Source organism: Pseudophryne corroboree, chromosome 4, assembly GCF_028390025.1.
Source record: "Pseudophryne corroboree isolate aPseCor3 chromosome 4, aPseCor3.hap2, whole genome shotgun sequence".
In the NCBI taxonomy this organism is placed as follows: Eukaryota; Metazoa; Chordata; class Amphibia; order Anura; family Myobatrachidae; genus Pseudophryne; species Pseudophryne corroboree.
This window is the reverse complement of record NC_086447.1, coordinates 547,843,879-547,858,668: the sequence shown is the minus strand read 5'-3', so window position 1 is coordinate 547,858,668 and position 14,790 is coordinate 547,843,879. Positions and strand designations below refer to the sequence as shown.

The window sequence follows — 14,790 nt, the reverse complement described above, 5'->3', positions numbered from 1 at the left end:
AGATCAATAAGCCAACTTGACAGACCCACAGCTACACACCTGTAGATATGGGATTACATCTTCCTATTGTATAGTGCAGGCACTATACAAATGAAATTACCTCAGTTTAGGCCAAAAGAACACCAGAATGGACTGCCAGCCAGTATTTGGGTGTACAGGTATGTAAAATACTTTAGTAGTAAGTTTTGTTAATTAGCAAAGTGGGGTAGTAACCCTCAAAATAAGACGCAAGACCAGATACTCAAGTTCAACACTTTTATTCAGATGTTTATTTCTTGCACTTGAAATATTCTTCAATAACATCTTTGGCCTGAGACTCCTTGCCATAGTCCTAGAAACAAAAAAATAAATAAAATAAAAAAATGTATTGAATCACTTTAAAAAAAGCAGCAATACAGGCAAAAACAGATCACTGCATAGAAAGACCAACATGTTATAATGTAGCCATTTTCAGGGACCTTAAATGCCACATGAAGGCCCCAAGGCTCGTACGATGGCCTTATTCTTGCCACTAGGCCTGAGCAAGGTCTGCAAGACACGTTAAAAAGGTTTTGCAGCAGCTCAATAGTGGCATAAACATAAAATATTGCCTATATTAAAAGTAGTTTGTAGGACACTGTCCATATGAATTCATACAAAATCACCCCCCACCACACAACAAAGTTAAGCTTGCAGTGAGTATTATGGTACTGTTGTACCACAATTTGTATAACTTTCCCTCCTCAGAAGAGTCAGAAATTTTAAGTGATTTATATGTTTTAACTAAAAAAAAAACATGGTATCTGGACTATAGATCGACAGTAAAAAGGTCTACAGTCAATAGGTTGACCACTAATAGTAGACATGCATTAGGTTGGAAGGGTCAAAAGGTAGACACGACAATGGTATACTATTTAAATTACATTTTCATACTTCATCCACGAGGACTACGATTGGGAAAAGTAACCTGCCCGAAGTCGCTTGCCATGCGAGGGGACGTGGTACCCTAGTGGGCTTGCTTGTGACAGAAGAGTGACAAAACACCCCAGAAAACAAAACAAAAAATATATAAATAAAAAAAAGTCAACCTTTTGCCCCATCAAAATGCATGTCTACCATTAGTCTGAGCGACGTAGTTTAATTTATCGCCAAGTGTGTATGCCGCTGCCGACGAGCGGCAATGTGGGTCATTAGCGACCCTCGCTGCCGGCCATGTGTGCAGCTCAATATGGACTAGTCTAAAAACTGCATGCATGGTCTGGCCAACGTCACTAAGCGACATGGTTTGCATACTGCTAAGTGTGTGCATACTGCCACCAACCGCCGTGGGAGGGGAAACACTAGGTGAAGTCGCTCATAGAGCACGTTGCCTAGTGTACCCACCTTGACTGAAAAGCAAAGATCCCACAAGAACATGTGCCATCATTTCAGAACAAGCTATGGCATTGCGTCAACTGTTCAACTTTCTACTTAGTGTAGAAGCGCTTCACTTCACTATGCATAGATGTGCCCTCATACACTGTAGCTTCAGATGCACCAAACAGCCCCTCTCATACCAGGCAACACAACCATTCCTCTCAAAATGTTCTTATTCACACAACTAAAACTTGAAGCAATTACTTTGATATACTGCACTGATCAATCTGATGTGCAACATTTGTATATCTTTGTGTAATAGTCTGAATCTATATACAAGATGCCACAATGTAGTTGCAGCTTTCTCACACAAGTTCTGAGTTTCGTCTGCAATTTGCATGCATTTAAAACGGAATCCTCTGGTTAAATTAGCAGCCCAGCATCTCTAGTAAACATTGGAGTGGTGTTTCGCTGCAATGCAAGTACGATGTAAAACTTAAAAGTTTATACACAACACCTCTAGGAGCTCCTCAGTCTCATAGTATAGCACACTGAGGCTAGCTGTGTGACATTTATATCTACTCCTAATTTTACTTTAAGAGCAATTAAACATACAGCCCAAGAACTATGCAAGCACCGTACCTTGACAACAACACAACTGCAGCCAACCACCTTGCGGGGCTTGCCTTCTCTGTCAATCTTACAGAGACCAACCCACTCTCCAAGCTTCTTGCTGTCATCAACCTGAAAGGATAGGGAAAAAGCCCAAGGGAAGCATAATTTCATAACTTATCAGTATTAATGGCTTTCAAACAATGAGAGCTGTGACTCAGAACATTCAGGTAACAATTAGGCTTTTCTCATAATATTCAGTAGAGGGAGCCACATTTTCATCATGTACAGCTCAGTATTGAACATATATTTTAAGCTATTCAAATGCTTAACTATGTCCTTGTAAAAAGCCTGATTGCCTTAAATAGAGTTGGACATGAGAGATTAAGGTTGCTTTTCTTTAAAAGTTCAATACATGTTCAGGCTGCATGAAGTCAACTAAATAAGGCTGTCTATAGATTCTCACATGGTAAATGGGATAACCTACAGTACCAAACTTGGTGCCTTATTCAGGTTTGTTAGCAAACCAAAAAGACTAGATTTGGGTGGGGGCGATTGTCATTTTTCAAATCTGTAATGATTGCCTGGTGCATCACCACCTTGCACTTATCACTACTTTTTCACTTCTCCATGCTTATTATATGTGCCCCTTAGTTCTTTATTTCATCCACGAGAATCCAGTCAAGAACAGTGCAATCCGAGGTGAAACCACTCACCTTTATTAGATTGATCTGATGCTCCGCACAAAGTGCTTCCACCAATTTCACATACATTGGTTCATCACAGTTTGAAGAGAGGACACACAGATGTGCTTGGCGTCTGCAAAACACATTTATAAGTAAGGGCAGGTCTAAAGATTTAAGGCAACACAGTTTCACATCAGGCTTGTCAGTCATACCTTCTCACTCATGCAGAGTGAAGGGGTATCCGACTTATGACTGAAGTCATCATCCAAGCATGGCAACATACTAGATAAAATAAGAATTTACTTACCGATAATTCTATTTCTCGGAGTCCGTAGTGGATGCTGGGGTTCCTGAAAGGACCATGGGGAATAGCGGCTCCGCAGGAGACAGGGCACAAAAAGTAAAGCTTTCCGATCAGGTGGTGTGCACTGGCTCCTCCCCCTATGACCCTCCTCCAAGCCTCAGTTAGGTACTGTGCCCGGACGAGCGTACACAATAAGGGAGGAATTTTGAATCCCGCGTAAGACTCATACCAGCCACACCAATCACACCGTACAACTTGTGATCTAAACCCAGTTAACAGTATGATAACAGAGGAGCCTCTGAAAGATGGCTCCCTACAACAATAACCTGAATTCGTTAACAATAACTATGTACAATTATTGCAGATAATCCGCACTTGGGATGGGCGCCCAGCATCCACTACGGACTCCGAGAAATAGAATTATCGGTAAGTAAATTCTTATTTTCTCTATCGTCCTAGTGGATGCTGGGGTTCCTGAAAGGACCATGGGGATTATACCAAAGCTCCCAAACGGGCGGGAGAGTGCGGATGACTCTGCAGCACCGAATGAGAGAACTCCAGGTCCTCCTTAGCCAGAGTATCAAATTTGTAAAATTTTACAAACGTGTTCTCCCCTGACCACGTAGCTGCTCGGCAAAGTTGTAATGCCGAGACCCCTCGGGCAGCCGCCCAAGATGAGCCCACCTTCCTTGTGGAGTGGGCCTTTACAGATTTAGGCTGTGGCAGGCCTGCCACAGAATGTGCAAGTTGGATTGTGCTACAGATCCAACGAGCAATCGTCTGCTTAGACGCAGGAGCACCCATCTTGTTGGGTGCATACAATATAAACAACGAGTCAGATTTTCTGACTCCAGCTGTCCTTGCAATATATATTTTCAATGCTCTGACAACGTCCAGTAACTTGGAGTCCTCCAAGTCACTTGTAGCCGCAGGCACTACAATAGGCTGGTTCAGATGAAATGCTGACACCACCTTAGGGAGAAAATGCGGACGAGTCCGCAGTTCCGCCCTGTCCGAATGGAAAATCAGATATGGGCTTTTGTAAGATAAAGCTGCCAGTTCTGACACTCTCCTGGCCGAAGCCAGGGCTAGTAGCATGGTCACTTTCCATGTGAGATATTTCAAATCTACATTTTTTAGTGGTTCAAACCAATGAGATTTTAGAAAATCCAAAACCACATTGAGATCCCACGGTGCCACTGGAGGCACCACAGGAGGCTGTATATGCAGCACTCCCTTAACAAAAGTCTGGACTTCAGGGACTGAAGCCAATTCTTTCTGGAAGAAAATCGACAGGGCCGAAATTTGAACCTTAATAGATCCCAATTTGAGACCCATAGACAATCCTGATTGCAGGAAATGTAGGAATCGACCCAGATGAAATTCCTCCGTCGGAGCACTCCGATCCTCGCAACATATTTTCGCCAAATGCGGTGATAATGTTGCACGGTTACTTCCTTCCTTTAATCAAAGTAGGAATGACTTCTTCCGGCATGCCTTTTTCCTTTAGGATCCGGCGTTCAACCGCCATGCCGTCAAACGCAGCCGCGGTAAGTCTTGAAACAGACAGGGACCCTGCTGAAGCAAGTCCCTCCTTAGAGGTAGAGGCCACGGATCTTCCGTGATCATCTCTTGAAGTTCCGGGTACCAAGTCCTTCTTGGCCAATCCGGAACCACTAGTATCGTTCTTACGCCTCTTTGCCGTATAATTCTCAATACTTTTGGTATGAGAGGCAGAGGAGGAAACACATACACCGACTGGTACACCCAAGGCGTTACCAGCGCGTCCACAGCTATTGCCTGCGGATCTCTTGACCTGGCGCAATACCTGTCCAGTTTTTTGTTGAGGCGAGACGCCATCATGTCCACCATTGGTCTTTCCCAACGGGTTACCAGCATGTGGAAGACTTCTGGATGAAGTCCCCACTCTCCCGGGTGAAGGTCGTGTCTGCTGAGGAAGTCTGCTTCCCAGTTGTCCACTCCCGGGATGAACACTGCTGACAGTGCTATCACATGATTCTCTGCCCAGCGAAGAATCCTTGCAGCTTCTGCCATTGCACTCCTGCTTCTTGTGCCGCCCTGTCTGTTCACATGGGCGACTGCCGTGATGTTGTCCGACTGGATCAACACCGGTTTTCCCTGAAGCAGAGGTTCTGCCTGGCTTAGAGCATTGTAGATTGCTCTTAGTTCCAGAATGTTTATGTGAAGAGACGTTTCCAGGCTCGTCCACACTCCCTGGAAGTTTCTTCCTTGTGTGACTGCTCCCCAGCCTCTCAGGCTGGCGTCCGTGGTCACCAGGATCCAATCCTGTATGCCGAATCTGCGGCCCTCCAATAGATGAGCACTCTGCAACCACCACAGAAGAGATACCCTTGTCCTTGGAGACAGGGTTATCCGCTGGTGCATCTGAAGATGCGACCCTGACCATTTGTCCAACAGATCCCTCTGGAAAATTCTTGCGTGGAATCTGCCGAAAGGAATTGCTTCGTAAGAAGCCACAATTTTTCCCAGGACTCTTGTGCATTGATGTACAGACACCTTTCCTGGTTTTAGGAGGTTCCTGACAAGCTCGGATAGCTCCTTGGCTTTTTCCTCCGGGAGAAAAACCTTTTTCTGAACCGTGTCCAGAATCATCCCTAGGAACAGCAGACGAGTTGTTGGCATTAACTGGGATTTTGGAATATTCAGAATCCACCCGTGCTGTTTTAGCACTTCTTGAGACAGTGCTAATCCCATCTCTAGCTGTTCTCTGGACCTTGCCCTTATCAGGAGATCGTCCAAGTATGGGATAATTAATACGCCTTTTCTTCGAAGAAGAATCATCATCTCGGCCATTACCTTTGTAAAGACCCGAGGTGCCGTGGACAATCCGAACGGCAGCGTCTGAAACTGATAGTGACAGTTTTGTACGACGAACCTGAGGTACCCCTGGTGTGAGGGGTAAATTGGAACGTGGAGGTACGCATCCTTGATGTCCAAGGATACCATAAAGTCCCCTTCTTCCAGGTTCGCTATCACTGCTCTGAGTGACTCCATCTTGAACTTGAACTTCTTTATGTACAGGTTCAATGACTTCAGATTTAGAATAGGTCTTACCGAGCCATCCGGCTTCGGTACCACAAATAGAGTGGAATAATACCCCTTTCCTTGTTGTAGAAGAGGTACCTTGACTATCACCTGCTGAGAGTACAGCTTGTGAATGGCTTCCAAGACCGTCTCCCTTTCGGAGGGGGACGTTGGTAAAGCAGACTTCAGGAAACGGCGAGGTGGATCTGTCTCTAGTTCCAACCTGTATCCCTGAGATATTATCTGCAGGATCCAGGGATCTACCTGCGAGTGAGCCCACTGCGCGCTGAAATTCTTGAGACGACAGTCCACCGCCCCCGAGTCCGCTTGAGAAGCCCCAGCGTCATGCTGAGGCTTTTGTAGAAGCGGGGGAGGGCTTCTGTTCCTGGGAAGGAGCTGCCTGTTGCTGTCTCTTCCCCCTTCCTCTGCCTCGTGGCAGATATGAATATCCCTTTGCTCTCTTGTTTTTAAAGGAACGAAAGGGCTGCGGTTGAAAAGTCGGTGTCTTTTTCTGTTGGGGAGTAACTTGAGGTAAAAAGGTGGATTTCCCGGCTGTAGCCGTGGCCACCAAATCTGATAGACCGACTCCAAATAACTCCTCCCCTTTATACGGCAAAACTTCCATATGCCGTTTTGAGTCCGCATCGCCTGACCACTGTCGCGTCCATAAACTTCTTCTGGATGAAATGGACATAGCACTTACCCGTGATGCCAGTGTGCAGATATCCCTCTGTGCATCACGCATATAAAGAAATGCATCCTTTATTTGCTCTAAAGACAGTAAAACATTGTCCCTATCCAGGGTATCAATATTTTCAATCAGGGACTCTGACCAAGCTACTCCAGCACTGCACATCCAGGCTGTCGCTATAGCTGGTCGTAGTATAACACCTGTATGTGTGTATATACTTTTTTGGATATTTTCCATCCTCCTATCTACTGGATCTTTAAGTGCGGCCGTCTCAGGAGAGGGTAACGCCACTTGTTTAGATAAGCGTGTGAGCGCCTTGTCCACCCTAGGAGGTGTTCCCAGCGCGCCCTAACCTCTGGCGGGAAAGGGTATAAAGCCAATAACTTCTTTGAAATTAGCATCTTTTTATCGGGGGCAACCCACGCTTCATCACACACCTCATTTAGTTCTTCTGATTCAGGAAAAACTATAGGTAGTTTTTTCACACCCCACATAATACCCTGTTTAGTGGTACCTGTAGTATCAGCTAAATGTAACGCCTCCTTCATTGCCAAAATCATATAACGTGTGGCCCTACTGGAAAATACGGTTGATTCGTCACCGTCGCCACTGGAATCAGTGCCCGTGTCTGGGTCTGTGTCGACCGACTGAGGCAAAGGGCGTTTTACAGCCCCTGACGGTGTTTGAGGCGCCTGGACAGGCACTAATTGATTGTCCGGCCGTCTCATGTCGTCAAACGACTGCTTTAGCGTGTTGACACTATCCAGTAATTCCATAAATAAAGGCATCCATTCTGGTGTCGACCCCCTAGGAGGTGACATCCCCATATTTGGCAATTGCTCCGCCTCCACACCAATATCGTCCTCATACATGTCGACACACACGTACCGACACACAGCAGACACACATGGAATGCTCTTAACGAAGACAGGACCCGACTAGCCCTTTGGGGAGACAGAGGGAGAGTCTGCCAGCACACACCAAAGCGCTATATATATGACAGGGATAGCCTTATAATAAGTGCTCCCTGTATAGCTGCTTTTATAATATAATTTTTGCCACTATTTTGCCCCCCCTCTCTTGTTTTACCCTGTTTCTGTAGTGCAGTGCAGGGGAGAGACCTGGGAGCCGTCCTGACCAGCGGAGCTGTGTAAGGAAAATGGCGCTGTGTGCTGAGGAGATAGGCCCCGCCCCTTTTACGGCGGGATCGTCTCCCGCTCTTTAGTGGATTCTGGCAGGGGTTAAATATCTCCATATAGCCCCCGGAGGCTATATGTGAGGTATTTTTTAGCCAAATAGGTTTTCATTTGCCTCCCAGGGCGCTCCCCTCCCAGCGCCCTGCACCCTCAGTGACTGCCGTGTGAAGTGTGCTGAGAGGAAAATGGCGCACAGCTGCAGTGCTGTGCGCTACCTTTAGAAGACTGAGGAGTCTTCTGCCGCCGATTCTGGACCTCTTCTTGTTTCAGCATCTGCAAGGGGGCCGGCGGCGAGGCTCCGGTGACCATCCAGGCTGTACCTGTGATCGTCCCTCTGGAGCTGATGTCCAGTAGCCAAGAAGCCAATCCATCCTGCACGCAGGTGAGTTCACTTCTTCTCCCCTAAGTCCCTCGTTGCAGTGATCCTGTTGCCAGCAGGACTCACTGTAAAATAAAAAACCTAAGCTAAACTTTTCTAAGCAGCTCTTTAGGAGAGCCACCTAGATTGCACCCTTCTCAGCCGGGCACAAAAATCTAACTGAGGCTTGGAGGAGGGTCATAGGGGGAGGAGCCAGTGCACACCACCTGATCGGAAAGCTTTACTTTTTGTGCCCTGTCTCCTGCGGAGCCGCTATTCCCCATGGTCCTTTCAGGAACCCCAGCATCCACAAGGACGATAGAGAAAGCAGCTTTATAAATTTAATGTGGACTTAACTTGAATTATGTTGCATGATCGTTGGGGAGCTGGGATTGGGAAGCACTTAAGGCACTTTGGAAGCTAATCTCCCATAGAAACACCTTCTAAAATTTACTAAGAAAATGGTCAAATACTTCTGTTCTATATGAAACTATTAAACAGGCTAAAAATAAACACACTAGTAGTCTCTAACCAGGAGATACTACAGAAACAGGGGGCCAGATGTATGAAAGTGCGCTGTGGTTTCCGCTGACCACAGCGCACCTTAAGCCTGCAATTAGCACATTCTCCTAATGTATGAACGGCGTGTTAACGCCGTATAGCCTGGTCGCCGCGCGCCCCCGCCACTTACCGCTACCCTGCTGTAGTGAACGGGAGACGAAGAGCAGAGGCAATGTATGATTGCCTCTGCTGCCCCTTTTCGTCTCCTGAAGCAGTGTCCCCAGAACGCCTCCCCCGGGCAGGCGTTGTGTGGCTGTAGTGTTTTCTTAACAGAGCTCTTGAACACTAAAGCTTTATTGTTACTTCACAAAAGCAGTTTTAACTCCCAGCAGCGTTCGAGCTGACAGCCTGTCATTGGCAGTTTATGATGGCTAAAGTTGAATGTGTGAGAAAGTTTGCACAAGGTAGTTTTTAGTGTGTAGGGGCAATCACTGTTAATACCTGTGACACACCATTATATTTGTGTATATTAGGCAAACCCCCCCCAACCACTTGCAGAGTTGCAGGCACATCCCACTTCAGAAAACAAGACAACCCCCTCAACTTCTCTCCCCCACCTGCAGGCACAACCCCCAACATAAATCCAGTCAACACACACAGCTTCTCCCCCCCCCCCCCCCCCCCCCACTTACAAGCACATCCTTCTTCGGAAATACAGACACAGCTTCTCTTCCCCTCCTTTCCCCCACCCCAACCACTTGCAGGCACATCCCCTTCAGAATCTCTCTCTCACACCCCCCCCCCCCCTTTAAAGCCAGCAACCACGACACTCACTGGCAGGCTGCCAGCTTCCTCTATGAATCCCCTGCGCGCTTAAGGCTGACTTCCGACACCCACCACACAGCCGGCGCTGAACAGCGCACAGCCTATACGCGCATGCGCCTCCTGCTGCCAGCGGCGCGAGCAGGCCGAACGGATGAAGAGCGCATTCGCAGAAATATGCTGCCGATGAGGCCAGCCCAGCCGATGTGGAAAGTGCCCTATCGGCGGACAGGTATGATAACGCACTCACACATCGGCGGGGGCCTTCTTCATACATTGTGGCGGCGGCTGCGGGCGTATCACCACGATAATGTGGTGATACGCCCATGGACACATAACGTCCGTTAGGACGTTTTTAATACATTACCCCCAAAGTCCCTTAAATATTTGGCTTTACCCAAAAGACATACCTACTATTTGATTGTGTAAGTTCTAGATCTTCTTAATATACTTCTTGAACAACTTGCAAATTCTCAACTGCACCCTATGCCATGTGAACCACTGCATGTTTAAACAAGCAAAGGCAGAACCAATTTATGTTCGATATCCCATTTCCAGTAGTACTTTGGACATCTTACCATGTTGTGTAGGACCGCTTAAAATCAGATGTAGCACCACTCCTAAAGACATGGGCCATTTTACAGATTATGGCAATACAGAAAGCCACAAGTGGCTGTTACTTTAGCAACTTCTGCCTCCATGCACACTCAACTGTTCCCATCTCAAAACAGGAGCAACAAATTAGCTAGGTACACACTGTAAAATTATCTGTCCAATCTGGCTGGTATAAAAATCTGGCAATACATGGTAGTGACAATCATGTTCACAAACAATGAAAAAAAAAAAAAAAAAAAAAAAAGAGAAGGTCATTCAGATAAATTGGTTGACCTAAACAGATTTTACAAGTTGTTCCGATTGTTCCCAGACACTGAAACTGGCAGTCAAACAGTCAATTGTCATTTGTTTGCTTCAATTATCAGATTTTCTTTCCAACCAGATTGGATAGGTAGATTTATTTATTAACAGATTCTTATATAGCACAACAAATTTCGTTGCACTTTTCAATTGGAAACAGTGGGGGGGGAAACAAGACTGAGTAATAACAGTCAATAATAAGATTTTACTTACCGATAAATCTATTTCTCGTAGTCCGTAGTGGATGCTGGGACTCCGTAAGGACCATGGGGATGGTCCTTACGGAGTCCCAGCATCCACTAGGACGTCAGAGAAAAAGGTAGGAAGGCATTGCTTGCAAGCTTACAATCTATAGGGAAGTAGGCATTGATGCCATCTATTGCATAATGGTCCACCAGATTGCAAAGGTTTTTGGTGGGCTGTACTGTATGGTCACTGCAATGTTGGGCTGGGGTCAGGAGGATGGGAAGGTGAAGAACAAGAAAACGCGAGGATGAGTGTTCTCTACAGTGGGGATGTAATTGGATGAGACGTTTATGAAGGTTAAAGTTGGCTATTCCAGAATTTAATAAGCTTGACAAAAAGTTGAGTTTTCATGGGACGCTTGAAGGTTTGGGCAGATGTACTAGAACTCCAATTAATGTGCTTCACCTGCTACTGCAATGTGTACTAACACCTGCTGAGGAGAGTGAGTGGTAAGTGGCCTCAACCCTTAGTAATAACAGGCTCGCTTAACATCGTCATAGGTTCCTATGGCACTGCAGAAATCTAGTACTCCCTTACTGCAGGCAGCCAAAATACAGAGAAATCCCTTTAGTACATATTAAGAGATCTGTACAGGGATTGGCTCTGCATTTTTCACCTTTCTCCCAGCTTAGTACATAGACCACTTTTTGATAAGCGACCCAATTACAGGATGGGGTAAAGAATTTCATTACAGAAATAACATTTCCATTTAAACGTAGAACACTAATGGAGGACATGAACCTTTTAAGTATGTGTACCCACAGGCTGTTATCAAGCTACTAATGGCTTTGCACTGCAGTCAAACAATTTGGTTACCTCAAAATCAGCCATCTAGCCACTACCACCTGTATGCAAAGCCTGTGATATTTGGATGTGCAGGGAACACCAGGTAAATGAGGAGCTGGAGAGCTACCAATTAGTACAGCCATAGGGAGATGCAATGTATCCATACACTGAGTGTGAAATATAGAATTTGAACATGCATGTTGATAACGAAATTAATTCAGAACTGACCAACACCATTTAAGGCACATACTTGTCAAGGGCTTTGGCAGCTTCACGAATTCCACGAGCTAGGCCATCATGTATAAGTGCGGTCTTCAGCACTTCTTGAAGAGCTGTGTTAATATCCATTACACCTCCAGCAGAAATGCTACAAATTAAAAAAAAAAAAAAAAAAAAAAAGTTTTAATTCTTAATGTTAGAGTGACCACGGAACTAACCAATACAACATTGCTACAGGCTTGTCAGATTCGGTTTGTCACTCAGAATGAGTGAAGGGGTATCCGACTTAATAGTAACATCATTCAAACACTGCAGCAAATGTTATTTACATATACACAAAGTGACCCATGGATCTCTATAGCAACCACAGGCAGAACAGTTAAAAGGTTGCCTTCAATTGTCTGTAAAAAAAAAAAAAAAAAAAAAAATGTCATGCCATTGTGACCTTACAATGTTTTATGTACAGGATAGGTAAAAAGAAATGTAATACACACACTGCAATCCAACATAATCACTGATAAATAGTCCAGTCATATGTTATTGCAACCAGTGTCAGCATGAATCTAGCTGGATATTCCAAGTTAAATGAACTAAGATTTCCTTTCGTCGGAGATTAAATTGCTTTGTTTAAGCAACCATCAGAGCAATCAAGTAGTCGCTCTGATCGGGTGCCCATTACTTTTTAAGCACCCAGACAAGGTTTAGCCACGAATAGCTGCTAATCCCTAGTGTAGTCCCCGCATTGCAAATTAGTCCCATTTGGGCACTTCACACATTTCTGCTCGCCACTTCAGGAGGCTACAAGCAGAGATGTTGGCAACAGTGGAGATCGCACCCGAAATGAATTGCTGCCATCAGGAACCATCTAAAGGCCCATACACACTGGGCGATTTTGAGCTCAAAGCAGGTCACTTATGGTGTGTTGAGCTGCTTTCAGCTCAAAACCGCCCAGTGTGTATGCCCCGGCGATGAGTGCTGATGCACGCTCCCGCTTCATCACTGGCGGCCGCCATTCGTCTGCTGGTATTACAAGCAGATGAATGGCTTTCCATAGCGTCCTACTATAGAAAGCCGTTCACCTTCGCTGGGGGGGGAAATCGGTCAGTGTGTATGTACTGAGCGATTTTCAGACCAGCGATCATCGCTCTGCATACACGCTGGGTTTTTGCCCAGTGTGTATGCACCTTAAAAAAGACAACTGAAAGTGCAAAGCCTCCCCAAGCCAATATATACTGGTTGTGAATGTGATGTAATAGAATATCCTGAGATGGTGATAGCAGTAGCACAGATTGCAATACACGACTGCCCTTCTTAAGGGCCCCATACACTGACGATTTTTTACAATTCCGATATATCCATTGGATATATTTTATGAAATTGTGTACAATCGTATGCGTTTTAGATCATATCCAATCTGATGCGCGTACCCATGGCTGTCGGATAGGATCTCCTAAGTCGTTGGTGCTGAACTAATGATATATCGGAGTTGGATGGAATCGGATAAAAAAAAATGTGGGTTTTTTTTTGTGCATGCGATGTATCACAGGGAAGTTTGACTGGCATTCTCAGGACACTCCCAGCCCCCGTAGCCCTCTATCCAGCCCATCAGATATATCTCATGGTACAATTGTATGCCATACGATATATTGCAAGCGATGTATAGCGGATTCATCAATCGCATGCGATATATCTTAAGCAAAAATAGCACAAAAGTACCAAATCGTATGGAATCACTCCCGGGAAGGTCCCGGGGGAGCTCAAGGGAAATTACATCCGACTTCAGCCATATCGTTTTAGTGTATGGGGCCCTTTACACAGATTTCTTCAGAGGTGGCCATACAAACCCAGCTATAGCCATCACCAGCTGCAGGGCTAAAACTTGTCTTCGACAGGTATAGTACTCTTCTCGCAGTATAAACAGTCACCTTTGTGCCGTACATATGTGCATTAGCCAGTGCCTGCTTTACATCATATATGTAGCTATCAATTCATGGCAGAATCATGTACACTCATGAGTGGAAATGTATCTAACCTTCACAAGAGAAAGTGGAGACACTGCCCACAGCAACCATGCAGCTAATACATTTTATAGAAGGCAATATAGGAGCGGTAGCTGGAAGCAGACAACATGCTGCGGGCAGCCTCTCTACTTGTGTCCCTCACAAAGGTTTGATACACTTCCCCCAGGCACATCTAGTATGCTCATGAGAGGAACAGCACGCTGTGACAGCGCCCTATGCAGCTGCATGCGATGTCCAGTGTGCACACGTATAGAAGATCCCGCAAGCTATACAGGAACAGAAGCCCGCACAACAGGATGCCCAGCACGCCGGAACCCGCACAGAGCGACAGCTGCTACTCACCCTTCCTCGGCCATCCTTGATGTCTAATGGATGTTCGGTGACAGTGCGCTGTAATACAAACAGAAAGGAGAAGCGTTAGCTGCGCCCATCACGCCGCCGCAGTTTCTGGGCTCAGGGAGGGAGGGATGCCGGAGATACCGCACAGATAGTGCCAGTCCCCGTGCTGCCCGGCAGCTCCGCCATCACTTACCCAACCAACTTCACTGCATAAGGAAAGAGAAAGAAACGTGCTGACGTCACGTATTTATATCCTAGCCGACGGGGAGTCTCCATGATACGTGAGGGCAGAGGCGCCTGGACGTGCCCGGAGTCTGTTTCCCACCATATTTGTTAAGGGCGTTTTTGGCAAATGTCTTATTATCTGGGCGAAAACGCTAAAGCAAAAAATAAAACTTCAAATGGTAAAAAAAAGACATTAATCATACATAACAGAGTTTGACGATGCTCATATTGCATAAATCAGCAATTGTTAAAGTAGTTGTTTTTTGTTTAAACTTAATTGAGACTATGGGGGTGGGGAAGGGGGGATTGTTACATACCTCCTAACATGAGCTTTCCCGGGAGGGACAAAATGTTCTGTTCCTGGCCTTCCCTCTTAGTTTAAGATTGCCATCACCTGTGCTGAAACACCTTTCCTATTTATTTACTAGTTCTACACAGTTCTTAATCATAATTTGAGAAGGAAGTCCA

At 45.7% G+C, this 14,790-nt stretch overlaps 1 protein-coding gene and 3 non-coding genes across 4 annotated transcripts; all 4 read right to left on the bottom strand.

Annotated features, from left to right (window-relative positions):
- Nucleotides 1–241: 241 nt before the first annotated feature.
- Nucleotides 242–14,346, bottom strand: RPS12 (ribosomal protein S12). The gene is made up of 6 exons (XM_063917363.1): nucleotides 14,291–14,346; nucleotides 14,101–14,148; nucleotides 11,769–11,885; nucleotides 2,664–2,766; nucleotides 1,978–2,079; nucleotides 242–331 (listed from the first exon to the last, which is right to left on the bottom strand). Exons 2-6 carry the CDS (start codon nucleotides 14,112–14,114, stop codon nucleotides 269–271), a joined length of 399 nt encoding a protein of 132 aa, XP_063773433.1. The 5' UTR covers nucleotides 14,115–14,148; nucleotides 14,291–14,346; the 3' UTR covers nucleotides 242–268.
- On the bottom strand, nucleotides 2,157–2,239 carry LOC134913639 (small nucleolar RNA SNORD100). The gene has a single exon (XR_010177339.1). It is a non-coding gene; the product is annotated as a small nucleolar RNA SNORD100 (small nucleolar RNA).
- On the bottom strand, nucleotides 2,831–2,904 carry LOC134913615 (small nucleolar RNA SNORD101). Its single transcript, XR_010177318.1, has one exon. It is a non-coding gene; the product is annotated as a small nucleolar RNA SNORD101 (small nucleolar RNA).
- On the bottom strand, nucleotides 11,975–12,045 carry LOC134913617 (small nucleolar RNA SNORD101). The gene has a single exon (XR_010177319.1). It is a non-coding gene; the product is annotated as a small nucleolar RNA SNORD101 (small nucleolar RNA).
- Nucleotides 14,347–14,790: the final 444 nt, after the last annotated feature.

Bases quoted from the DNA above. Each gene is read 5' to 3' on its own strand.
- RPS12 (XM_063917363.1), bottom strand. The intron at 2,080-2,663 runs GTGAGTGGTTTC...CTATCCTTTCAG, and splicing joins ATCAGATCAATCTAATAAAG to GTTGATGACAGCAAGAAGCT. The intron at 332-1,977 runs GTACGGTGCTTG...TTTTGTTTCTAG, and splicing joins GCAGTTGTGTTGTTGTCAAG to GACTATGGCAAGGAGTCTCA.